Genomic DNA, 26,575 nt, shown 5'->3' with positions numbered 1-26,575 from the left:
GGGGGGGTGGAAGGGGCGGTTCTTAAAAAAAACCTAATGTGTGTGTCAGTCAGCTGGAGAGACGCTGTGAACGCTGGAGGGAGAGGAGACGCACACAAAAGGAGCGCAGAGTGGCGGGACAACAAAAGCGCTGTGTATCCGAGAGAAAGAGAGAAAGAAAGAGGAGGGACGCACGCGTCGGCCGCGAGGAGCCCCCACAGCAAGGTGAGGATGCTTTCTGATCGTGCACCGACTTACCTGCTTTCTCCATGTTTGTGTTTGACACGGACAGATGTGCCGCTCCAGGGACTCAGTCAGGAGGCCACCTGCATGCATGTCCTGCAGAAAGATTCCCCGGAAACCCATTTTAAAGAGCTTTTAAAGCTCCTGCACGAAGGAAACTGCTGCTGTGCATCACCTGTGATCGGTTGATTAAAGTGGCGTGGAACAAAGAAGTGCATGCACTGTAACGCCAATAAATGAATGGGATGTGCTTGTTTTTGTTTTTGTTGTCGATGGATTGAAATGGGCATGCAGGTGAGGTCAAAGTGGAGCCGTGCCAGGTGACCTCCATGAGAGGTGGCTGGCCTGCGGTATGGCTCCGTCACGCTTTGCTGCAGGGCAAGACGGGCTTAGTTTTATGGCTTTATTGGCTTTCAGGAGAAGCAAACCCGCCAGGGAGACTGGTGGTGAAGGTGGTGGTTGTGCTGCGGTGTTGGTAAACCAAAAAAAAAATTGGAAGGCTGATAAATATGCACCATGGTTTTTAATCCTGAGGTGTGGAAGCTGGTTCCTGACTCATCTGACTTATTTGTATAACAGGTGAAAGTGTTTTCAACCTCAGTTGAAGGATTCAACAGGCGTATAATCCTTTGGGTCCCCGAGCCAGAAGCAAATGTTAACATTTTGTGTGGGAAAGTCAATCAAGCGTCAACTTTAAAACACAAAATCATCTCAAAAGAAGACCAAGGAAAAAGGCTGGCAACCTAAAAGCATGCAACATCTCTGAAACCTCTGCAATAACACAATAATTAATCAGTATGACAGGATTCAGTCATACAGTTATGTCATACCGGCAGCCGTGAAGAGACAAAGAAACGATGCGCGTTAAAAACAAACACACGGCAATGAAATGCAGTCGCAGGAGATATAAAGTGGCAGCTGGGGGATTTAAAATGAACACAAAGATGTGAGATGACAACAGCATGCGCGTACCGTGACCCAAAATGACCACAAACCAAAAACCAGACCAACACGATGATCACAAAGGCACACAAAATTACCCCAGAGGTACAAAGTGACCACAAATTGGGAAAAACGAAAGACATATAGACGGACGACAAAAACGTGGAGCAACACAGACTGATGCAGAAAACTGACCCACAAAGTCCCAGAGCAACAAAACGAGCACAAATCAACCGCACAGTCAAACAATCGCTTTATTTACAATAATAATCAAACTACTAGAAAAGGTGATGAGCTGCAATCGTGACCAAAAGGGAGGAGTGGCTGCACACGTTCCCCACAGTCGTCTGCTCTCGACTTGGCTTCATGGTGTCTCACGTCCTTTTAGTCAGAAAAACCTCGGATATTTGGCAGCTTTCCAAACAACACTGTCATCGGCCGCCGGCGATCGTCTGCCCCCCGAAACCTGTTTATCTGTGGAAACCATCAAAGTGCTCAGAGAATTAGAGAACATCGAACTCCCGCCGTCGACCATCCAGCCTCCTCGTCACTGGGAGTTCGATCCCGAGACCTCCGGCTGTGTCTCCGAGACCCCCTGCTGTGTCTCCGAGACCTCCGGCTGTGTCTCCGAGACCTCCTGCTGTGTCTCCGAGACCTCCTGCTGTGTCCCCGAGACCCCCTGCTGTGTCTCCCGAGACCTCCTGCTGTGTCCCCGAGACCCCCTGCTGTGTCTCCCGAGACCTCCTGCTGTGTCCCCGAGACCCCCTGCTGTGTCTCCCGAGACCTCCTGCTGTGTCTCCGAGACCCCCTGCTGTGTCTCCCGAGTGGCCGAAGGTGTTTTTTTCAACCAGCGTTTCGTCTCCTAAGCCTCTTAAGTGCTGCTGTCCGGCTCCAGCAACACATTTTCAACTTTTATTTCCGCCACAATTAAAAAGTAAATCTCAAGATTAACTTTTAACCCTCGCCGGCCCTCCAAATTCAACTCACATTAATGAAGTCCCTTTTACTGTATAGAATCTACACAATTTCATTCACTTTGGGATTAGATGTGTCGGGATTTATCCAGATTGTCGTTTACAGTGTCGGGGGGGGGGGGAAATATAATGTGTTCCAGTTTCGTGCTATTTGACATGAACGTGTACAGAACTGGGCGATATCATCTTGGTTCGTCATTTCTGTGTGCACGTGCTTCGGGAAAAAGTATAAACTTAAAATTTATTCTAACAGAGGACACTGAATACTCTATTTATTCACTTAAAATTTCAATTGAAAAAAAACACAAGTAATTTTGAAAGTATTCTTTTCAGCTTCCTCCTTTTTTCTCCATATTTATATTTTAAAAACACAATAAAAATAGCCGATTTCTTTCTATGAGACAAACACTGGTATAAGCCTTTCTCTCTGGAGTTTACCAGATTACTTGACTTCTGCAAAATGTACAGCGGGCAAGTTTTGTTGTTTTTCTTTTCCTCCCAAAACGGATATTGAAATGAAATCTGTCAAAGCCAAATATGTCAGATGAGCCATGTGGGTGGGTGGTGTCCTGGGTGGTGGACGGACTACACACACACACACACACACACATAGACAGAGTGGCGGGCAGATGGCATCGGCGACCTCGCCCCCACCCCCCCTCCCCCCCATCAGCCCCTTGAGACCGATCCAACGGCGAATGGTTCTGGCAAGCAGGTGGCGTGTTTGTGTTTGAGTTTAGAGGACGGGGGCATAAGATAAGGTTGAGCTCTCTCAACACAAAGTCGGCGCGATGGCGTCCTGCACGTCGCCTCATTCCGTAGTTTGTTCCTCTCCAGTCGGCCAGTTTATTTCCTTTCATGGACTGACCGTTGCGCTCAATACTCGTTCCATTTCCATACTGAATTGATGATTCGAACTTGCATTTGCATAAAATCCACAGTGTGTCGTGGTCAATGTGGACAATATCATCAGCTTTCATTCCAGTTTCCTCCTACAATCTAAGGACTGCGTGTGAGTAATTGATCGTCTCTCTGCGTTTGTCCCGTGATGGACTGATGACCTGTCCAGCTTGTGGCCTGATTTGGACAAAGCTGGATAGTTGCTTATTTGTTACCTTAGATTGAGAGTTAAGACGTCTTCACATTCACCTGTTTGATCCGGACCAAAGTCGCAATGCATTGTGGGTAGTAAACAAAGCTTACTGCACGAAGAAGCAGAAAGAAAAAGTTGATAGCTTGCGGGTAGACGTGGAGTAGAGAGGATGAAGTTGTCCAATAGGTGCTTATTGATATCTGGTCTGAAGACTATACTCTATATCGCGATTGTTTCGGGCTACCCATTACCCACGAGCTAACTAGCCTAGCCACCACGGGCTAAAGCGGCGGGATTTCACTTTCGGTCCGGACCAAACAATGGGCCGTGTCTCGTCTTCACTCCGTCTCTTGTCAGTGTTTGTTTCAGGCGACAGCGCCCCCAAACCAGCAGCTGGTGTAACAGCGTGACACTTTCCAGGCGCTTTTGTTCCGGTCTCTAAAGTGAATGTGAACGCCGCCCGAATCAAATGAAGGGGTGAAAATCCCTCATGAAGTGGACCGATTTAACCGAGGTCCTGTGAATGTATTGGGCTCTGCGGGCGTGTGTGTGTGTATGTGGTTTCATTACGAAAACAAACAACAGCGCCAACTCCTGGCCCAACTTAAAATTACTTCGTTTTCAGCTTTTTCTGCCATTTTCATGTAAACGGACATCGTTTTCAAAACGTTGCAGTGTAAACATCTCTTGTTTAAACGTTTTGCATCATAGAAGATTTAAGGTTCTTTACATAACTCTGCTTCTCGGATTAGCATGTTATATTACCAGAAACACCTCAGCACATGTGGCTGGGGATCTCACTTTCCTATATACCGTATTTCCTAGACTATAAGTCGTATCTGTCAAAAAACACAAGACATATTTGTGTAACTGCACCGTTTGTAATCGTCGTCCAACAGCTGCTGTTCAAAAACTTTCTGTACCACTCGTTCAATTTGTTTCCTGATATATTTATCATATACAACAAACAAATCTAAAAAAAATTTAAAGAAAAAATCGAGTTTTTTTATTTTTTATTTTCTCAATGTGCTTACGAATGACTGCAGCACCTATGGAAACCCACAAGGAACAGTAGAACGGAACACGAAAGAATGCAAAATAACTGTGGGGGGAAAAAAATGAAAATTTGCAAAATGAAAATCTGTTTTAGCTACAAATTCAATTAACACACACACACAATTTTCTAATTAAATTCTGCTTTGGAGCTTCTTTTTTTTTGCAGACATTTTAGTTGCGCTGTTTTTTTTGTAGTACTGTAGCAGCATTCTGTTAAACACCATCTAGTTGTACCACCAACCATAAAAAAACAGCGTGACATAATTCTACCGAAAATACTGTAATTGGTTGGCATAGCAACCGCTCTCATCGGAAATGTTTTTTGTTTTGTGTTGTTTTGCTGTGGTTCGGACTGTGTTTAAAAATTGAGAACCACAACAATCGCTGCATGTTTTCACAGACCAACAAAATCACCTCGGTACACCGGAAGATTTCATTTGGTCATTGATGACGTAATCTGTAATCTGACGCTCGTTTGTGATGCAAACTGAGTAACACTTTCGTCAGTCGATTTAAAAAGGTAGCTCAGATTTTTTTTTTAAGGCGAGCCCCCGTACATCCCCACCGCCATTGAGGTTTTTTTCCTTCTTATCTGCCAGCCACTTCTAATCTGCTTCATTGTGTTCATGGAAATCCTCACAGCCGCCAGCACTGCCATCTTAAATCAAGGGGGATAGATAATACCACCATATGGCCAGTGCTAACCTTAGGTACTTAATGATAGACTCAGTGTGTGTGTGTGTGTGTGAGGGGGTAAAAACGGAAAGATGTCGGCTTTAAGCGCTTGCGAGCCTCTTGTAATTAGAGACAAGAAGATACCGAACGGAGAAAGGTCAGGATTAAGGGTCAAGTGTGCAGGAAGAAGGTCTGAATGAAAAACGTCTGGATCATTTGCTCACCGGACGGGCAGGATGTATAAAGAAAAACAACAACGTAAAGTGTTTACTGTACTTCTGATAACGTGTTTTTTTTTGTTTAAGTCTTATAAGGTTTAAGTCTTATAAGGTTTAAGTCTTATAATAATAAACATCCTACAGCATTTTGTGATTTTCATACTTTTATATGAGTGCTTCTTCATTACCTTGGGAAAAACCTTGAAATATATGAAGTCGGCTAATTAGTTAGTTTTATTTCGGTTGCATTCATACAAAGCAGCAAACAAGAACATTATTACAAAAGAATTAACTGTCCAGCAACCGAAAAAGGAATCGGCTGGAGCCTGTGGCTTATTTTGCCAATTCTGTGCCATCAAAGTATTACTACAAACAAAGATCAGTAATCAAATACCAAAGTAAAAGACAGTTTAATTTAGAAATCACTTTTCGGCTAACAACTAAATATCAAATTAACAATGCACAGCATACCCTTTGATTATTTTACATCTTGAACTCTTTTTTTTAAAACACATTATATCATAATATTGTTGCATCATTACATTTTCTGCATTTGTAGCTCCACATTCTACCCGATGCACAGCTCTACTAGTTAACCGACTTAAATAGAGTATTTACGTGGCGCTTGATTGCATTAAGCGATAGCTGGTGTAGTATTTCTGCTAAGCCAATTTGCACCGTCACACTGTGGAGTTCAGCTCAGTTGCTTTTTTACCGCATAGCAGTTAAATTTGAAGCTTCACTGGTTTTAAAGACAAAATAAAAGCATTTCATGTAAAAGAGCAGATTGTTTTTCAGAGATATCTTGATTTTTGCATCAGAAAGTAATGGTGTAATGTGTAATTGCTTATTTATTTGCAGCCTTGGTTGGCTGAAGCTATAGAAATAAAACTTTACTGTGACTTTGGTGCTTCACTGTGTAACTGGACGGTTGATTGAAATGGTGGAATAATGTTTTGATGGATGGCCGATTCAGGGAGAGGTGAGAGGTTTCCCTCAGCAGGGTTTGAACACGGAGGATTTATTCAGGTACAAAACGAAAAACTGAACAACATTGAATAATTATGTCTTTTTTTTGAGGGGGGGGGGGGGGGGGGGGGGGGGTTCAGTCCAATGAAATACTAGAATATTTCAAACCACGTGATATATCAAACATGAACCTCTTGGACATTTGTCTCCAGCTAAATGGAGGCTGCTTGTTTTTCTGGCAGTTTATTTGACTTGCCGTGTTGGCATGGTGCCAGTCCATCTTCAATCAAACATTTTTACCCAAAAAAATTCATTTACTTGGCAGCTGTTATGTTGTCGCCAGCCCACCAGGGAAAATACCACAATGAACTGACTGAGCATGACGAATAATTACAACAAATGAGTCTAAAAATGTGACATAAGCTGTCAAAAAGCCAACAGAAGGTGTTGGTTGTTTTTATTAACGTCACCAATGCTGAGCTTGTTTGTTGTTCTCACGGCTCTTAATTTGCTGCTGCAAATAAAACGAGTGATAACAAGATCTGAGTTTATCGTAGACGAACTGGAATCGTATTTGACGAGGAGCTTGACGTCTCGCGCTGCTGCCAAACGTGCTGATCGGGCGCTTTTGCTTGTGGCCGTGCGGACCAGCGAGTTTGTAGATCATCGGACAATGAGGCAGATTGATCCGTCAGACTTGGAACGCGACAAAAAATAAATAAAGATGGAACGATTGCAAAGAATCTCCAATTCCCAAAGAGATCAGTTGACTTTTGACTCTTGATGTTTGACTTTGAGTGGCATGGTGGTTGTTGACGTCATTATTTCTTATAAACATAACAAAATATCTAAGTAGGATTGTAACTGTTAAGTGAAATGGATCCAAAAATCCCTGCAGCTGGTTGTTGCCGTTGTTTTGCTTCACAGTTCTGATTGGATTATGGTACTCTGCTCTTTGTATCTGAACACAGACGCTGTTTTGTGGTTTATGGTTGTTATAGGAACCGCTGGACCGAGCTGGTGCTGTCATCCCAGATAGAATGAATATATATATACTATATATATATATATATATATATATATATATATATATATATATATATATATATATATATATATATGAAGCGTCTATTATATATGATGAGAAATAGCTAATATTAACTTTAATATCTATCTATCTATCTATCTATCTATCTATCTATCTATCTATCTATCTATCTATCTATCTATCTATCTATCTATCTATCTATAAAAACCCGTTTTTAGTCTTTACATCGGGAAGGTGCGATATATAGATATTAAAGTTAATTTTAGCTGTTTCTCATTCTATTTCTCGTCATATATAATTAGAAGCTTCCTGTATATAATAAACATGTTTTTAGACTTTTCTGTGAGGGTTTGCATCGGACATCAGGAACGAGTGGAGAATTTCTCTCTTCTTTTTTATTTTCTTCTTCTGTTAAATCAGTGATGAGTTCCCGTTACACGTAAGGGACTGTGTGTCTTTATGTGTAGAAATACATTTCTGTTCATCCCTGAGATTTTATAAATGATGAACTTATTCTAACACGGCGTCTGTCTGGGAAGCGTCTATCTGTCGCTCAGACAGTGGAGAGCTGTGTGTAGGCTGCAGACTGAGCGTACACTCCTGTGGTATCTCGAGCGACACTCCCACTGACTATTAGAGCTTCAAAATGGCTTTTTTGGCTTCCCACCTACACAGCCAGCAGCTCTGGGAGCAGTTACAAGGTTACAGCAGGTATATAGCAAATGGGCCACAGCTACATTTTGTTCTCAATTTTTCTTTTAAAATCAAGTGTATATATATCTATATATCTATAGATATCTATATCTATCTATCTATCTATCTATCTATCTATCTATCTATCTATCTATCTATCTATCTATCTATCTATATAGATATAGATATATATCTCTCTCTATATAGATATAGATATAGAGATATATAGATATAGAGATATATAGATATAGATAGATAGAGATATAGATAGATAGAGATATAGATATCTATATCTATATAGATATAGATATATATCTCTCTCTATATAGATATAGATATAGAGATATATAGATATAGATAGATAGAGATATAGATAGATAGATAGATAGATAGATAGATAGATAGATAGATATCTATCCTATCTCTCTCTCTCTCTCTCTCTCTCTCTCTCTCTATATATATATATATATTATTTTATTTATTTTTTTATTTTTTTACTTACCTCCTTTTTTCTCTGGGGCTTGGCAAAGAGGAGTCTGTTTTGTATCTGTGTATTTAAATGTTCAGTATTATCAGAAACCAGACATAATAGAACGGCTGTCTGGCGTGCTCTCTGTCGACATGTATATTGATATGAAGCAGCATTAAGTTTAACTTCCCGTCCCTCGGCGGCAGTGCGAGTCTACGCAGTGTTCACTGCTCCGCGAGGCGTGAAGAAGGACGTTGACAAGCCTTAATCCATTCAGTGAAAAGCTGCTTTAAACGTGTCCGTGTGGATTTTATGCCGTTTGAGCAGAGATTGAAAATATTTTCAGCAGTAATGTACAAACAGAGACCTTGCCTGAGGAGCCGACTGGATGGCTGGATTTCTCACCGGCCACTCAGAGTCTTGGTTGTTCTTTTTTATCTCAGTAACTTTTGATTTCTGATCATTGTTCCCTCTTCTTCTCATTAAAGTGTCATTGATATGATTTTGAAAGAAGGTCATCGGGTTCTTCTCGTGCATATCCTGTCAGAGACCCAGTGGGTGGAGTCGAAGGTTTTTTGCAGTAAAACCATCAAGAATGAAACTCATCCAGGACAACTTTTCTTCAGTCTTTGTGCTTCTTTTGCATGTAAAGTGGATATTGGACTGTGCTTTCAGTAAACCTGGACGTCACACATGTACAAGTGGCTCATATACAAACTGATACGGACTAAGACGGTCTAACCACATAGCTTTTTAACCGGAAGATTTCTTGAGTTGAAAATGGTTCTGCACAATATTTCCTAACCATGGCATCATTTTTATTGAGTATTGCCATCGTGATATAACCTCCTATAAATAAACACTAAACTTCCCGGTGTTGACGTCTCTGTGCTTTGGGATTTGTGTTTCTTATTAACGGTGTTAATTCAGTTCTTGGACCCACTTTTAACCAGATGCAGGTTTTTTTTTTTCCCATTCTTCCAGTTCCCACAGGAAGTGTTTCAAAAGTAGAGCAGTTGGTGACGACGACGTGTTTAATCATGATTCCTTGATTGTTGTGCTTCTGGCTTTTTTTTTCTTTTTTTTTGCAGTTCAGTCCATCTTTTGCCATTTTGCAAACATTGATATTGGAGAATTTGGAGAGTGTTTGGACCTTGTTGTTTAGATTCACGAAGAGCTCAGAGAAGAAAATTCCACTCGGCGTGCGCCGTGAGTTGACAGTGACTCATTAACCAGAATAAGAGTAAAACATGAAAAAACATGAAAATGCTCGGCGGCGTACAGTATGAAACTCCTGGGATAAATAATACGACACGGCTCCTTTTAATTAAAGTAAGTGCCTCGGCCGGTCATGCCCCGGTGTTTCCATGGTGACAAGGTAAATGATCCCATTGGACAAAAGTGGCCATTATTATGTGACCTCGCTTTCCCTGTAGTTTGGCCGTCACGCAGTTGGAAATGAATTGAATGCTTTATGCCTCAGCAATAAGAGCAGCTATTTATTATGGTGAGACTTGAGCACGGTAATGGTTCGATCCATCACTGTCGGAGCACAGCTGATCAGGCTTTTCAGAAACATTCACATGTGGGAGTTGTTGTAAAAAAAAAAAAAAAAAAAGACTGTGCCTCAAAGTTCAAATGTGCTCTATGATGTCAGGGAAGGCTACATTTTTATTTTATTTTTTTCAATCATCAGAATAGTTTTCCACAGTTTGTTGCCTCCATCAGCGGGAAAATCTCTTTTTTTTTATTATTATGTTTGTCTCTGATTCTGCAAATGCTGCATAAATCAAAAGAAATATTCAATTAAAACCATAGTGAAGTGGTTCTCACTCTCACAGTTAATAACATCCACAGTTTGAGTCCCGGCTTGGAGGTATTTGTAGTTTGCATGTTCTACTTGTGCACTGAGTGGGTTTTGTTTAGATGCTCTGCCCTGTGATGGATTATTTCATCTTATGCCTTCTTGTTTTTTTTCCAGGTTGTGTTTGCGATTTTAAATTTTCCACATCCACCGGAGGAAAACTGCAGGATTGGGTTTGAGGGGACACATCAGCTTAGTTTTGTCTTTCCCCCCCCCCAAACGCTCACCCCCTCTCTGCCTCCTCTGAATGATTGAAGCCATGCCCATCGTGTCTGCAAGCACAGGTACGTCCAAACACATACTCCTCCGACGCTTTACGACTGCCTCTATATTATGCATGTGCTCTAATGTGGCATTATGACATCGATATGGAAAGATTACGGCAGTTTGGAAGGCGACTGAGTGCAAGTCTGATTGATGTCCCACTCGTGTGGAGTTGCTAAGTGGTTGAGTAAATGTACCGCAGCGGCACACCGACATGAGAGAATAGTCTGAGATCCTGTTCCATCCATATCGGTGTGTTGTGTTGTTTCTTTTTTTCTTACTTCACGATAGAAATGAGTTTAAACGGGGGATAGATCCATGATTTCAGTCTTTCTGTGGTTCACAAGGGCTGCATGAGACTCTGGCCCTGCTCACCTCACAGCTCCACCCTGATGCCAACCACAAGGAGGACCTGGTCTTCCTCAAAGATGTCTTCAGCGAGAGAAGCATTAGTTACCTCATGAAGGTAAAGCTCATCCGAGTAGAAGTAAATGAAATGGAACACGGACACTTTTGTCATTTTGCAAAGACAGATTGGGACAATAAGCGGAAAAATAATGACCACGTATCTGGACTTTCCAAACAAATTTAGAATATGGGAAACCGTGCATGCTGTTTTGTTGTATATCGTTAAGCTTTTAAAATGCACCTTTCTCGTATTATTAATATGCATTCGACTAAATGTGTCTGCTTTACCTACTTTAATTGTATTTTTGTCTTTTCCCTCTCAGATCCACGAGAAACTGAAGCAGTATGAGAAACTGAGTCCCACTCCAGTCCTGCACAGCGCCTCCTATCTGGCAGAAGACGTAGGTGCAATCAAATATTTTGTTTTCTACTCTTACCCCATTAAAAATTCCTTGTTGGACGTTGTTGTGATGCAGGGATAAGTTCAAATGGGAAGAACCAGTGCAAAATGAATTACTTGAAGAGACCGCTTCAGCCTTCAAGTACAAGCGCGTGTGGTTAACAACGAGATTAGCACACATTTCTTCAGACGCTCATCTGATCTGGGCGTCTGGCTTCCTATGCAGCCGCTCAGTCGGCCTCAGGATCTGTTCGACCAATGAAAAGAGAAAAGAATGTTTATCTTAAAGAGGCTAAATGTTATTCCAGCCCGAGAGGCTGCATACGATTATAAATGGCCGCTGTGAAAGATACAAGGCTGTAACTGGTGGACCTGCAGAATGTATTAGAAAAAAAAACCTTAAGCGCTAACAAAGACAATACATATATATAAAGATGAAACGTTCTGATGTGAATCATCAGCTTGCAGAGGAGCTTCAGAACGGACCGCTGGAAGATGACGAGCGAGAGCTGCTCCTCCTGCTGAACACGCCTCACATCAAGGTACCATTACCCTGACCTTTTACGTACTTGTGCTATTATACACCAGTGTTTGGCCCCACGTGATAGGAGTGTACTGCGTTCGCACTGTTTGGGCCCCACCGAGTGTGAAACACGAGACCAAAGGAGCAGAGACTCCTGCCAGGCTGATGAATGCCGGACGGAGTCATTTCTCTGCGGTTCTCATTTCTTTTTGAGGTCTGATCTTTTTAATGACACTGCCTCTCCGTGCTTTCGCCCTGAGCGGCTCTGATCTTCCTCCGAGTTTATCATCCGTTACATAACGCCGGCGTCAGAGCCGCCCGTACCGCCTCCCGCCTCCCCGAGACACTGACAAGATGGCCTAATTACTGCCATCAAGTGATTACGCTCAGGTTTTTTGGGCTTTCTGCGGGGAAATCTCCGGGAACGGATGACTGCTGTGAAAATGAGAACGCTCATTTGCAGAAGCACCTCTGAAGGATCTGTGTATTCCTCCCTTTCACTTTGTTTTCTTTCCTTCGCTCTTCTTATCAAGAGTTCACGTTTTGCACAGGCTGCACTTGTCATGACGAAATCTTACTCGACATCTCGCAGGCCGTGCTGTCGGCGCACGACACGGTGGCCCAAAAGAAGTTCGACCCGGTGCTGCCGCCTCTGCCCGAGGACCTGGACGACGAGCTGGAGGAGGAGTCGGTGAAGATCGTCCGCCTGGTGAAGAACAAAGAGCCGCTGGTGAGGGAGGCATCCCGGAAACTGAGGATGTGACCCAAGTGGCGGCTCCTCTCTACCTCGACTACTCTCATGCCCTCAAGTGAGGTTTTTAAAGTCCATTTACTTTAATGGAGCAGCTCCGGGGCTTTGCAGCGCTCTGAGCCGTGAGTTGGGGTTTTAAAGGAAGTCGAGCTCGTGAAAATCCTTCGAGCAAAGCACCTAAATAGATTTGGAAAATGTCAGAAGCACCTGAAGAAGTGAGAAACGTTCCAAAGCAACACTTGGGGGGGAAAAAAACCCCTAAACACCTTCTGATTAACACACAGCTTAATGACTAAAGGTGACACAAATTAATGAGTCTGGAAGTTTGATACTCGCTGTTCTCCCTTCAGTTTTTCTTTAGAAGTTCTCCCCACACGCACCTTGTTCACCATTTCCCGGCTGCTGACTGCAGTCTTGTATAGATCGTCTCACCTAACTGCAAGGAGAGTACATGCTTTTTTTTGAATGTCAAACTATTGATTGGAACTGAAAATGATTTATTTAGGGGCTGCAATATAGTTTACTGGTCAGACGTGTGAGAATATGACTGGTTTGACTCGAATTCCCTTCATGTGGGAATTTTTCTCTGGGTGTGTGTGAGATCGTCAGTCTAAACACACTCATGACTCACTTACTCCCATATATTAAAAGTTATCTTGGGAAAGGGGGCAGAAGTGTGCACTCGTTGCACGTTTCTGACGATTCCAAGAAGCAACCTGAAGGATTTTACCATCTTAAGAGCGTTGAAAATATTTAAACCGGATTTAAGTCCGTTTGACTTCTTCCTACCCCTTTTCAGGCATGTTAAACTACAATCATGACTCATTTATGTACAGGCCTGGATATACTTGGATATAGATTAGATATTTTGTGTAAATATATTTACTTAAAATACAAATGTAGTTATTTTTACAGATTGTCAACAAAGGGTTTATATGTGGATATGTATGTGTTTGTAAATAGAGTATGTATAAGTGCTTCCACACGTTTGTTTTTGACACGTATGAAATTAATTAACAACAAAAAAAAAAGTAAAAGACATGAGCTCCCAAGAAGGTTCCCATGACCAGAAAAAAAAGAATACTAACATCCAAACAAGTTGAATGAACTTTTTTTTAATGTAGAGAACAAACACAAACTCCAGCCTGTCTCAACGAGTCACCGTTTTTTTTTTTTCTTTCTTAGACTCGTATTGATCCTTCCAGCTAATGCAGGGTTTCTACATCGACGCGATGTGTTACCAATACCGCTGTCTCGTCATTCCTGCCACTTTCCTCACATTCTTTATGTGACGTAACGTGTCTGAATAGGGTTCTAGATGGGCGTGTCGGCGCGTGACATTCGATCCGGGAATTCTGCAACTGAGCGTTTCGATTAGTTGTGATGCGTAATAGAGCGTGACGGCTTTCTAATGTATTGTTGATGATGAGGGTCCGTGACAGGGCGGCATGACGGCAAGAGCTTCCCTCAGTTTGGCTGCAGCGGCATCCTCTTCTCTGCTCAACTTCATGGCATTTCTCCACCCTGGCGCCTCCCCGAGACCGCATCCGAGACGGGGTGATTCTCTTTTTCCTCCCATGTGCAGCGCGCCCCTTCGCAGATTGCACCCTGGGCGGCTGCCCACATCGCCCACAGCAAAATCCGCCACTGTATTTACCAGATTCGGCCAATTCACAACATTCGTGACAGATTAGTGAGAGAAAGTGACGATGCACAGCAGCGCGGAACAATACCTTTCTCACTATTGATCGTAACGTGCGATAGCAGGTCGCGACTGTCCGTCACAGCGCGTGGCGCCTCTGCCCTGAATCATATCATTTAGGTCAAAATCGGGTTTTCATGGTCACGAATTGAGATTCCTGACTTGTCATTATGTGAATACGCAGCATAAACCACCAAGCTGAAGATCAGTTACACGTCTGTTATTTGTGCCTTTTCGTTGTGAAGGGAGCGACCATTCGAAGAGACGAGGCCACGGGAGCCGTCATCGTGGCCAGAATCATGCGAGGAGGAGCAGCCGATCGCAGTGGTGAGACGGCGTCCACGCGCCGCACGTATCGGCATACAAACCCCCGCGGAGCAGCAAAGTGCCACGAGAAAATAATAATCTGACTTTGTACACAATGTGATTGATATTGAACTTTCCACCCTGGCCGGGTCTCTTATAGCCGCTGATACAGCGGCGGGGAAGTGAGGAGGAGATTACGTTGTGTAACCCCTTGAACCGTCAACACAGATGAAATCCTTGAGATTAGCGGCCAAGAGATTGCATATTTTCAGATTACAAACGAGGGTCGCTCCCGACTGTTGCCGTGGAGATGTTATCAGCCGCGTGCCAAAGGAAATGTTCATTATTTATTTATCTATTTATTCATTTTCAGTTTGTGTCTGACCTTCAGAGTCTGAAAACATTGAGCGCGAGCGACCGCGCTCCCTGGGAATTAGTTCTGCTTCGATGTGTGTTTGCAGGTCTGGTGCATGTTGGGGATGAGCTCCGAGAGGTCAACGGAAACCTGGTGACACACAAAAGGCCGGATGAAATTAGTCAGATTCTGGTAAAGACGCAAAAGATTTTTTATTTTATTTTTTTAGATCTACCATGTCTGATTTTACAAATTCATTCAGTCCATAGTTACTGTTGCTGATCAAATCCTCTGTTGTTGTTGTTTTTTTTTTTTTTTGCTCAGTCGCAGTCACAAGGCTCTATCACGCTGAAAATCATCCCAGCTGTTGCAGAAGAAGACAAACTGAAGGAAAGCAGGGTGAGGACTCGTCTCCAGCCTGAATAACCAGTTACTTAACCGCCGGAAGCTCGAGAAAATAATTCTATTTAAAGTCCACCGTTTTGGAAAATCACATTTTTTAACCTTGTGGTGTGTTTCGAAAATGCCTGACGCAGTGTGAACAGTCCGAGCTGCGGCTGAACATCTTCACTCTGAACCTGGAAAAACATGGACTCTCACAGGGGTCATACAATTAAATGGTCTTTGTGAGTTATAAGAAAACAGACAAGATGCATGTATCGTAGGAAACAAAACAAATATATATTTAAACAAAATACCCTGTTGGCTGCTTGTTGTTGAAACAAAACAGTCCTCATGACACAGCATTTCATTTTACATGAGACATTACAAATTAATTCAAATTCCATAAAGTCTTAACGTTTTACATGAAACTTACTTCTAAAACTTCAGATTCAATCTTTAAATGTAATATTCATAGTTCAACAATCTTCCACGACTTGTACTTGTATTATAAGTATCTGAGGGCTCCACAGACTGCTGATTCTCTTAAAAAGGGACTAAAAACACTCCTGTTTTGCAGCTCCTAATGACTTTTAATGGTGGTTTTTAAGTCTTTTGTATTTGCCTCTATTGATTTTTATTGCTGATATTTGAAGTATTTTATATTGTTGCTTTAGCTCATATTCTTATTAACACTTTGAGGTTTGCTAATGTAAAGTGCGATACAAATAAAATCCATTATTATCTTTATTATAAGCGCAGCAGCACTTACACACAGTCAGAATAAGTAATGCTTGAATTATGCCAATATTGGTGCTTACCACTGAGTATTGTGTAGTGACGTTCGTCGTGGCGGCACGTTGACCACGAGGGTTGAATCCTGGTCGCAGCAGGAAAAGCATCCAGCATTAAAACTCGCTGAGTCGACTCTTTCAGTGGCAACTGGAAAAGGGATCTGAGCTTTGGGGGAATTTTTGTCATTAGAGCTGCTTTATCTTAGTTTCCTAAAGAAAATGCAAAAAAATATCAACATAAAATTGTATTGTAACATGTTTTATAGTTCGACCTCGCAGCTATAAAAGCTTCAACTCTCGACTATAAACAATAAAGTGAAAATACACTTCATTTCATACATGCTTGGTATTTTTGTAAGTGTGGCATATAGTAAAGTAAATTATTGCAGTTTTTACTATATGATTTTTAAGAAAAACTGACATACTGATGTTTTTGTTAGTGTTTTGTTTGGAGGTGTGAAACTCATCCTACACTCTACTATGTTGTTTTTATTATCCAAACCAGTGATTCTTCAACTGTGGTATTCGTACCATCAGTGGTACATGAGCTCCCTCTGGTGGTTAATGGAGAAAGGTCATGAAATATTGTATAATTAAAACGGATTTGAAAATCTCTAAAATAATCAAAATAGCATAGCCCTTATAATAGATTTGTAAACCACAGATAATAGGTTAACCCTCCACTACTGAATGTTCAGTTCAGCTGTCGTGGTTAGAATCTTGACGCCCACCCAAAAAGTTAGGAGTTGTTAGTGATAAATAATATTTATTCCTGTTTTCTGTTCTTATCTATCTTGATGACTAATGAAACTGAAGGTAAAACAAAACCCAATACTCAAGTTTACTGTAATTTGTTTAGTTTGAAGACGGCATGTAAAATCATTAAGGTATTTTAAGAAGAAATCTATATTTTCTATTTATTTCTTTTAAACAAAACTTCGGATTTCATTGATCAGAACTGAATCAATGTTCGTCTTATGGTTCTACACTGACGTCTATGATTATATATTTTTGTTGCTTTTACCAGCTTTATCTTGACTGACCACTTAACTTCAGTGTTACCTACTAACAACGACGAGCGCCGCCTCTATTAAAACTGCTGACAGTATTTCTCCTTGTCAAAGGTGTATCTTCGGGCGTTGTTTGACTACACACCTTTTGAGGACAAGGCGACGCCCTGCCAGGAGGCGGGCCTTCCTTTCAAGAGGGGAGACGTTCTTCAGGTCGTGAGCCAGGAGGACGCCACCTGGTGGCAAGCCAAGAGAGTGGGCGACTGTAACCTGCGCGCGGCCCTCATCCCCTCTGTACAGTTCCAGGAGAGGTAAACTCCTCTCTGGCGAAGATGAGCAAATCTGACCTGTCTGCCGCCAACTCAAATTCTCTTCTTCTTTTTTTTTTTCCCTGCAGGCGGCTGAGGTACAGGATGAAAGTGGCCTCGCTGCCGACACCCGTGTCTCCAAAAGCTCCGACATGTAAGCCTCGTTCACGTCGCGCGCAAGACCGTCTAACTCTGACCTGCAGCCGCAAATGTACAAGGAGCTTAGAGCGTCACACGCCACATGTATTATGGATCGGATCTCATTCATCCAAGGAGACACAGAAAGAGAGATTACGAAAAGAGAAGAGGGGATGTGAGGTTAATCTCTCAAAAAAAGTAGACAAAGCATAATCCATCGTTTCATTTTCTAATCCAATAAGCGAGTCTATTGCATCGGTTGTTTTTCTTGTGTCTCGTCTATTGAATTAAAGTTATCCTCGCCGTGCTTGAAACAAGCGAGCATATTTAGTTTAGTTTTTTTTCAGGTTTAAAGCCTCCAAATTGAAGGATTTCTTCACTTCATCTTTACAGAAAGTGACTTTGTGTTCACTAGAAGGCTTTAACGTTTACAGTGATACGCTGTGTTATTCCTTGCATTGCAAACACCAGATGAACGGGCCGATAAAGGTACGGAAATCTACTTTCTCGGTAGAAAACCTCGTGTGCACGCGCCTGCGTTTCTGCAGGAATTTCTCCTCCATTGTTGTTGTTGTTTTTTTTTTTTAACCTTTCTACCTTAAATTTGACGTTGAAGTGTATTTACCCCACGCCAGCGCCTCCTCACCTTCTCCCCTCTCTTCCTGTTTGACACCCTGCAGAGGACTGTGACGGTAAGGCCGCGCTCAACGGAAAAGATGTAGGTGAGGAATGCCTCAGCAGCTTTTTTTTTTTAATTTAACAGCTTATTTATTTTTTGGGTGGATCTGTGTGCTCGCGCTCAGCCTTTTCATTTTGATGTGGCGTCGCTTTGTGCCGCGTTGCCGGCTCTGATCAGTCGCAGGTTTTGAGGTTTGGTGCAGTTTCTATTGAACTCAAGGTGCCTCACTCCAGCGCCGTTTTTGAAAGATTTAAAAGTCAAACGAAGGTCTGATCAAACACAAATGGTTTCCTGGATCCAAAGCGGGCTTCTTCGTTACAAATCTCACATGTTGCTGTACGAGGAAGCCGAGGTTTGGTGACTTTGCGCCCGTTGGCTTTTGTCGAGTCATTTTGAAGCAGATGATTTATAATTTAGGATTATTGATTAGGCCTTAAGTCCTTTAGACACGAGAACCGTTTGTACAACTTAAACAAAACTGGAGAAGGTTTCATATGTCGCTTTATTAATTGTTCCTCCTGCACCATTCTGTAGCAGTGGAACCTGGATAACCTCTCATTTCTTACTGTGTTGGTTGATCTGCTATAAACCGAAATGGAGAAATGTGCTCAGGATTCAAATTTTCCAAAAGCTCCCGGTGTATTAGTCGAATTTAATTATTATAGTCTGTCTACAACTTCTCAGGCTTTGTGAAACACATTTTTTTGTTTTGTTTTTTACTTAAAAAAAAGCATAAACTCAAATAAACCGTTCATACAAATCAACCAAATAAACACTCAAACAGTAAATAGAACAAAATAATCTTGTTGTCTATAAAAGTGTAACTTTTCACCCTTTCTATTTAAATAATAAGATTTTTTTTTTTGCTTCCACTTATTTAATTATCAATTCATTTAAACATATTCACACTATTATATTAAGACTAATTATCTAAGATATAAATGAATCACATATTTTTTTTTAAATAATGCAAAAATATGGAATGTATAATAATTTAATCAACTATAATCTTGATTATAGAAGGACATTATTCAAAATATGACAAAATACATAGGGATACGTTTATTCTTTACAGTTTGACGGTAATGCTTCGTGTTGATCAATCTGTTTTCCTTAGAGAGGTGCAAAGTGTGAACGCATCACAATGGCATGGGACGAGCAGAAAATTCAACAAAACGTTCCTCTAATGCAGCAGGAGACATCAGACTTGACTAAAAGAGAATTTGATGGGAAAATTAATGCCACATAATTTATTTTACATTAAATTTGGACCAATCAATTAATAAATGATCCTTATGCTGAAAGAAAACTGCATTTTTTAATAAAAAAAAATTCAATAAACCTTCAATATAACCCAAATGTCTCTAAATGCAGTGGATGAATTCTCGTGTACGTAAAGCTGTTGGAGGTTTAAACTGAAAAATGTCTGCGATTGTTTCATCATCAAACTGAATTCATACCATCGTGTTCGGGATTCTTTCCTCAGTTGCTCACGTCAGGTCAAAGAGTCACACTTCGGCTTTTCTCTTCCGTATCCCAGCATCAGCTGTCGGTGTGTTTCTGCTCTGGATGCATCATCATGCACATAATCTTCACCAGAGAAAACAAACAAAAACAAAAACCAACACGTCCAAGCTTCTCGCGGTGTTTTTGTGTTTCCTCGTGGCGCTTGTGCTTCACACACACACACACACACACACACACACACACACACACACACACACACACACGGCCTCCACGCTCTGCCTGAGTTTGACCGAGCGGTTGACGCGGCCTGCATGGCTTCCAAGCTCCTGCTCTGTGTGAGACCGAAGCCGGTTTGAATAAATTGGTCTAATGTGAGCTGTAGTTTCTCCCAAGAGTAAGGCAGCCCCTGCCTTCTGTGGCCATGCTTTCTCATGGGATTTTTACTCAGGTACTCTTCCCCACTTCTCCTGGTGTCGTACAGTGTCTCTGTCCTGTTTGATGTGTGAACCAGATTGTTTTTCTTTTAATCGGGCGGAATGAGATGAATTTCTAGCTCGCGGCCAAAATTGAAAGCGGAAATGACCAAAGTCGCTCGTCCGCTTGCATGTGTTTGACCACAGCCAGCCTGCGCAGGAGCTTCCGCCTCCGGAGGGACCGCCAGGCCTCCCCGGGAGACGCGCAGACTCCCGACGGCGAGTTCCTGATTTACGAAGAAGTGGCGCAGTACGCGGCCCGGCCGGGCGACAGGCCCCGGCTCATCGTGCTGATCGGTGGGTCCGGCTGCGCGACGCTCGATGGCTTTCACCGATATTCACTTCATGGCCTTTTTAAATCTTCTCCCTCCCAGGTTCACTCGGAGCTCGAATCTCTGAGCTCAAGCAGAAGGTGATCGCCGAGAATCCTCGGCTGTACGGCCTGGCCGTGCCCCGTAAGTCTCATTTTGATTCGTGCTTTAAGTTCTCGCTCCGAAAGGGTGAATTCAGCTCGGAGAAAGAAAAGAAAAGACTGAAGTGCTTCGACTCAGAGACCAAAGAGATTCAATAAAGGTTGAGCAGCAGGTGAAACATTCGTGTCCACGGGGATTGTAATGTAATAATGACCAAGAATTTAATCATCTGGCAAATTTTCAAATGTCATCATGACAATAATGTGATAAAATAGTTTAATTTAGGCCATAATTGAGAGAATGCTGCGTAATATTTATCATTCATGCCTGAATAGGATTACCGTCAGCCACTACACCCGTGCTACTTTATAAAGTATTGCGTTATTGACAACATATGAGATTTGTTTCAATATTTTATTACACAAATGGCAAAGTAAATACACATCAGAAGAATTTTCCTCTTAGATAAAAAATGAGTCAATCGATTTTTCTTTAAACACACATCTTTTAGAAATGAATTGATTGTAAGTGTAACGAAGACAAAATAGAAATTCAGAAATGAACGTCCATGTTGGACATCCGAGTTCTCGACGCTGCTTCGTGGAGACTGTAGACACTCAGTCACCCGGCCGTTTCCTGTTTCTCCTCCTCATCTTGTTTCCTCAACATGCGGCCTGAAGACACCACTCGGGCCAGGAAGGCTCACGAGAGAGAAGGGGTGGAGTACCACTTCGTCACCAAAGCAGCTTTCGAGGCCGACATCCAGAATGGCAAGTGAGTGCTGAATGCAACATCAAGTTTGGGTTTTTTTTAACTAGAAGGTAATGAATTAAAGGCACCCGAACTGTCCCACCGCTGCACAATTAACAACCGGTGCTCTTCTTCTTCTTCTCCTTCCGCAGGTTTATTGAATTCGGGGAGTATAAAGAGAATTTGTACGGCACCAGTCTGGAGTCCATCCACACAATTCTGGATCAGAAGAAGGTCTGTCTGGTGGACGTGCAGCCGGAGGTCAGTAACTACGCTGCAAAAGTTAGAAAAAAGTAAAAAAAAAAAATAATCTGTTTCATGTTTACTTTTACTGAAACACACGTTTTAAGGTTAAAAAAAAAAAATCTTCATGCATTCCAGAAAAAAATCGAGATTTTTTTTTTCGGAGGTTTAAAAAAACAAAAATCTTCATGCACTTCAGAAAAAGTCGAAAATCAAAGTCGAAATTTTTTTTTTAAGATGGGCAAATAATTTCTTTTTACAAAATCCGTCCATCCACATGGCAGCGCGTGTGACTGCTTCCTCAAAATGCATCGCAGGCGGTTTAATGAAGTGGTGAAAAGATGCTTCAGGACAGAATTTAGCTCATAAACACGGTGCAGTATGCAGTAAGTAACCAGATATAGTCACAATTACGTGATTTAATGTGATTTTACATCTAAGAGCAAATGATGAGGGATTTATAGACTTCTCCAAACTTTCGTGGCCCCAGAAAAAGTCGAAAATCAAATTCGAGATTTATTTTTTTTCACGGAGAGACGTCTATCCATCCCTCATCATTTTCCCGTAGATGTAAAATCACATTAAATCACTTAATTCTGACTATATCGGGTTGCTTACTGCTTATGGACGTGTGATTTTACACAGGATTTCCTTGATTAATAAGAACACATTTAAATAAGCAGCCCGGGGATCCGTGTCTTTGTCCTTCGTACTCGACGAACTTCCTCGACGGAACAAGGCAGCAGGCTGCTCCGTCTCTTCTGGTCCTGATACTGATGATAACTGCACCGTGTTTATGAGCTACACTCTGTCCTGAAGCATCTTTTCATCAATTCATTAAACCGCCTGCGATGCATTTTGAGGAAGCAGTCACACACGCTGGCATGTGGATGGACGGACTTTTTTTTCCACCGTGAAAAAAAAAAATCTCGAATTTGATTTTCGACTTTTTCTGGGGCCACGGAGGTTTTTTTTTTTTTTTTTAGCCTCCAAATTTATTTTTTTCTCCAGTGGCCCTAAAACTCTTCCGTACTAAAATACACGTTTTAAGGTTAAAAAAAAAAAATTCTTCATGCACTTCAGAAAAAGTCAAAAATCAAAGTCGAGAAAAGTCTATAAATCCCTCATCATTTGCTCTTAGATGTAAAATCACATTAAATCACATAATTCTGACTATATCGGGTTGCTCACTGCTTATGGACGTGTGATTTTACACAGGATTTCCTTGATTAATAAGAACACATTTAAATAAGGAGCCCCGGGATCCGTGCCTTGGTCCTTCGTATTCGACGAACGTCCGTAACAGAACAACGCTGCAGGCGCACCGTGTTTATGAGCTAAATTCTGTCCTGAAGCATCTTTTCACCACTTCATTAAACCGCCTGCGATGCATTTTGAGGAAGCAGTCACACGCGCTGCCATGTGGATGGACGGATTTTGTTAAAAAAATAATTTGCCCATCTTAAAAAAAAAAATCTCGACTTTGATTTTCGACTTTTTCTGAAGTGCATGAAGATTTTTTTTTTTTTAACCTTAAAACGTGTATTTCAGTACGGAAGAGTTTTAGGGCCACTGGAGAAAAAAAAAAATTTGGAGGCAAAAAAAAAAAAAAAAACCTTCGTGGCCTCAGAAAAAGTCAAAAATCAAATTCGAGATTTTTTTTTTTCACGGTGGGAAAAAAAGTCCGTCCATCCACTTGCCAGCGTGTGTGACTGCTTCCTCAAAATGCATCGCAGGCGGTTTAATGAATTGATGAAAAGATGCTTCAGGACAGAGTGTAGCTCATAAACACGGTGCAGTTATCATCAGTATCAGGACCAGAAGAGACAGAGCAGCCTGCTGCCTGGTTCCGTCGAGGAAGTTCGTCGAGTACGAAGGACAAAGACACGGATCCCCGGGCTGCTTATTTAAATGTGTTCTTATTAATCAAGGAAATCCTGTGTAAAATCACACGTCCATAAGCAGTAAGCAACCCGATATAGTCAGAATTACATGATTTAATGTGATTTTACATCTAAGAGCAAATGATGAGGGATGGATAGACGTCTCTCCGTGAAAAAAAAAAAATTCTCGACTTTGATTTTCGACTGAAGTGCATGAAGGTTGGTTTATTTTTTAGCCTCCAAATTTTTTTTTTTCTTCAGTGGCCCTAATACTCTTCCGTATGATGAAGCTACTCCAGGTCTCACGGTAAAATGATTATCACATATAAAGTAGGAAAAAAATCTTCTCTGACATAAATGCTTCTTTGGTGTTATTGTCTTGCACATAGTTTGTTTACATTATAAAGCAATATCAAATAATGGTCTTTGTATTGGCTCCCTGGAGGCTTACCTAAATAAACATGATCTTTTATTATTATTTTATTTACATTCCAAGGTCATTTTCAAAATGACAATAATCTCCTGGATAAAAACGTCTTTAAACAAATCGTACTTTATCATTATTATTATTTTAAAAAGGCACAATAAGTGAAATGGGGGAATAAAATGCTTAAATTACTTGAATTTCTAAAAAGGAAAAAAAAGGTAAAGAATGAGGTCAAAACAAACAAAACTGCTTAGAAAATAAGATAAAATGGTTAAAATGTCCTTCCTGTGGCCATAAGGCTCTAGTACTCCTCTGGATAAGTAGTATTTACTGCGTTTAGTTCCTTTCTGTGTTCATATCAGTAACCGTTAAGCCTCGTACATCTTATTTAATATTTGCTTCATCCTGCCTTATGTGATATTCAGCTTTCTTTCCATTTATTCTGTGTGGATCAACGCTTGAAGTAACTTCCCTCTGGCATTAATAGAGTATTTCTATTCTTTTCTAAAATGTCAAACTAGTCTGAGAAATGCCAGAAGAGAAGGACAAAACTGCTGAAAATCTAATCAATCAATTGTAATTGATCATAAATGGAAAAAAGATAACAGCTTTTGTTTCGAAACTAAACTGTGTCTTCATTTTAAAGGTTAAACGTATTGTGTGGCTCCAGATTTATTTCATTTTGGTGGAAAAAAAAAAAGAAGAAAAAAAAATCACAAAAAAGTCTCTTTTGGTCACGAAGCTTCGCAGACCGCCGGGATAAACTGCGTGTTGACGGTATTTTGTAGTGTGTATTTGTTGTAAGTGTCTCTTCATCACTTGCAGGCACTGAAGACTCTGAGGAGCGCCGAGTTCAAACCGTACGTCGTCTTTGTGAGGCCTCGGATCCTCGACAGTCAGAGGAAGCAGTTCGGCTCGTCTTCGTCGCTCGGTGCCGGGATCACGGTGAGTCGCGGGCCTCGTTTACCACAATGGACTCGGCGGGGAAAAAAAACCCCTGCTTTTATCCATTTATTTATGAGTGCTGTCAGAAATAACGCGTTAATTTTATTGATTGATTTGAAACGTTTAACTCGTTAAAAAAAGTAACGTAATTAACGCAGTTTTGTTTACTTCCGTTAGGTTTTTTTTTTAACTCTCTTACAGAAGCAGCATGTGCAGCGTCTCTCGGCGCCGTAACTACAGAGCAGCACAAAACCGAGTGGAATAATATTAAGGCCGAAAGTTTCACTTTAAAAAGTTACATGAAGGCAGATTGAGAACGTGAAAGTCATTAGCTTTACTTTGAAAAGCCGAATTTAACAACCACAGAAGTAATTCTGCAGCAAAACAGCGGGTTGCCATGTTGGCTGACCAGGAGCCCCCAAACTGCTGAAGTGCGTGAGTGATAAGTTTACAACTTTGTTTCTATAAATACGAAGTTCTCAATGTAGTGGACCTGCACTCTAACAAAACCCAGGCTTATGTTAGATGTTTATTAATTTATTGAGTATTATTTTGCTAATCTTGGAGAGAAACAGTTTCACGCAAAGCTGAAAGGACGATAAAAATTGTCTTTCAACTTGAATATAGTCTGTTGAGTCGACATTAATAACGTGGTTTTTTTCCTTGAATAAATATCCATTATAAGCTTCAGTTTCCAGTAGAAAAACTGCAATTAATCGCAATTAATTACAGAAAATTGTGCAGTTAATTAGTTAATATTTTTTTATTGATTGACAGCATTGTTTTTTTTTTTAATACAACTATGTTGGGTGTTCACAAGGCCACACACAAGCATATAAACAAAAATACCATCAGAGTAGGACTATTGACATTATCGTCACAGGCGTTTCAACTCAATTCGTCACGTCCAATGAACTCTTGTCCTCGCCAGGAGGACGACCTTCAGGAGATGAAGCAGTCCGCCGAGCACCTGGACGAGAGCTACGGCCACTGGGTGGACTACGTGCTGGTGAGGGAGGACGCCGCCGGTGCCTTAGCGGAGCTCCAGCTGGTGATGGACAGGGTGCAGCAGGAGCCGCACTGGGTGCCCGCGTGCTGGCTCAGACGCTAGCCCGTCCACCGAGGGACCGCCGTGGGAGGAGCGACGTGAAGCCGTCACCGTTCCACCGCCAAGGGGTCCGCGATTAAACCGCAGAGACCCGAGAGCTTTTCCGTCGGTCCAGCCAAATAAACCGGATCCGGTGCTGGTTCCACGCGGCGCGAGTCGCCGCGGGACTGAAGTCCTAAGAAGCAAGTCGTAGTTAAAAGATCTGCAGCGATGTAAACACCTCGTATAACAGCAGCTATAATGTGAAGTGCCATAAATAAACGACCATGTTGAATATACATAATTGTGAAAGAATAAACCTGCAGAACACGATGCTGGAGACTGGAATTACTCTTACTGACTGTTATTGGACAGCAGGTAGTTTATCGTGTGGCTGGTCAGTGTGTTACCCACAATTCACAGTGGAGACGCTGTGCTCGTGTTGGAAGTCCTCAGGCACTTAAAATACTCTCAAGTAACTTTTTTTTTTTGGTAGTAAAAATATTTTGTGTGTATGGTTGAGGGTAAAAAAAAAAAGTATTTAAACAAATAAAAATTTAAACATTGGATCGATTAAAAACTATAAATACCAGAATAAGAGGCTCCAATTTTTTGCATGACTAATAAAAGATGCCATTTTAATGT

The 26,575-nt window shown here is 41.5% G+C and overlaps 1 protein-coding gene across 5 annotated transcripts; it reads left to right on the top strand.

The window, feature by feature from the left end:
• On the top strand, nucleotides 1–26,575 carry LOC308117346 (MAGUK p55 subfamily member 3-like). 5 transcript variants are annotated; one of them, XM_080476173.1, is made up of 19 exons: nucleotides 1–204; nucleotides 10,341–10,507; nucleotides 10,835–10,953; nucleotides 11,219–11,296; nucleotides 11,757–11,837; nucleotides 12,411–12,548; nucleotides 14,517–14,598; nucleotides 15,039–15,124; nucleotides 15,257–15,331; nucleotides 17,232–17,428; nucleotides 17,515–17,579; nucleotides 18,035–18,052; nucleotides 18,244–18,285; nucleotides 20,330–20,479; nucleotides 20,557–20,637; nucleotides 21,276–21,369; nucleotides 21,498–21,606; nucleotides 24,724–24,843; nucleotides 25,775–26,575. In XM_080476173.1, exons 2-19 carry the CDS (start codon nucleotides 10,471–10,473, stop codon nucleotides 25,952–25,954), a joined length of 1,752 nt encoding a protein of 583 aa, XP_080332299.1. In that variant the 5' UTR covers nucleotides 1–204; nucleotides 10,341–10,470; the 3' UTR covers nucleotides 25,955–26,575. The 5 variants fall into 5 exon arrangements, with proteins under 5 accessions (XP_080332299.1, XP_080332301.1, XP_080332300.1 ...); XM_080476176.1 differs by having other exon boundaries at nucleotides 56–204; nucleotides 10,870–10,953; nucleotides 25,775–26,275; XM_080476175.1 differs by lacking the exon at nucleotides 12,411–12,548 and having other exon boundaries at nucleotides 25,775–26,269.

This window comes from Lipophrys pholis (genome assembly GCF_963383615.2).
Source record: "Lipophrys pholis genome assembly, chromosome: 1".
Taxonomy (NCBI): Eukaryota; Metazoa; Chordata; class Actinopteri; order Blenniiformes; family Blenniidae; genus Lipophrys; species Lipophrys pholis.
Note: the sequence above shows the minus strand (reverse complement) of the source record. Positions and strands in the feature narration are given on the sequence as shown.

Coding starts and splice junctions, on each gene's coding strand:
- LOC308117346 (XM_080476173.1), top strand. CDS start 10,471: ATGATTGAAGCCATGCCCATCGTGTCTGCAAGCACAG. Junction 21,370..21,497: donor GCCGACATCCAGAATGGCAA/GTGAGTGCTGAA, acceptor CTCCTTCCGCAG/GTTTATTGAATTCGGGGAGT. Junction 24,844..25,774: donor CGCTCGGTGCCGGGATCACG/GTGAGTCGCGGG, acceptor TGTCCTCGCCAG/GAGGACGACCTTCAGGAGAT.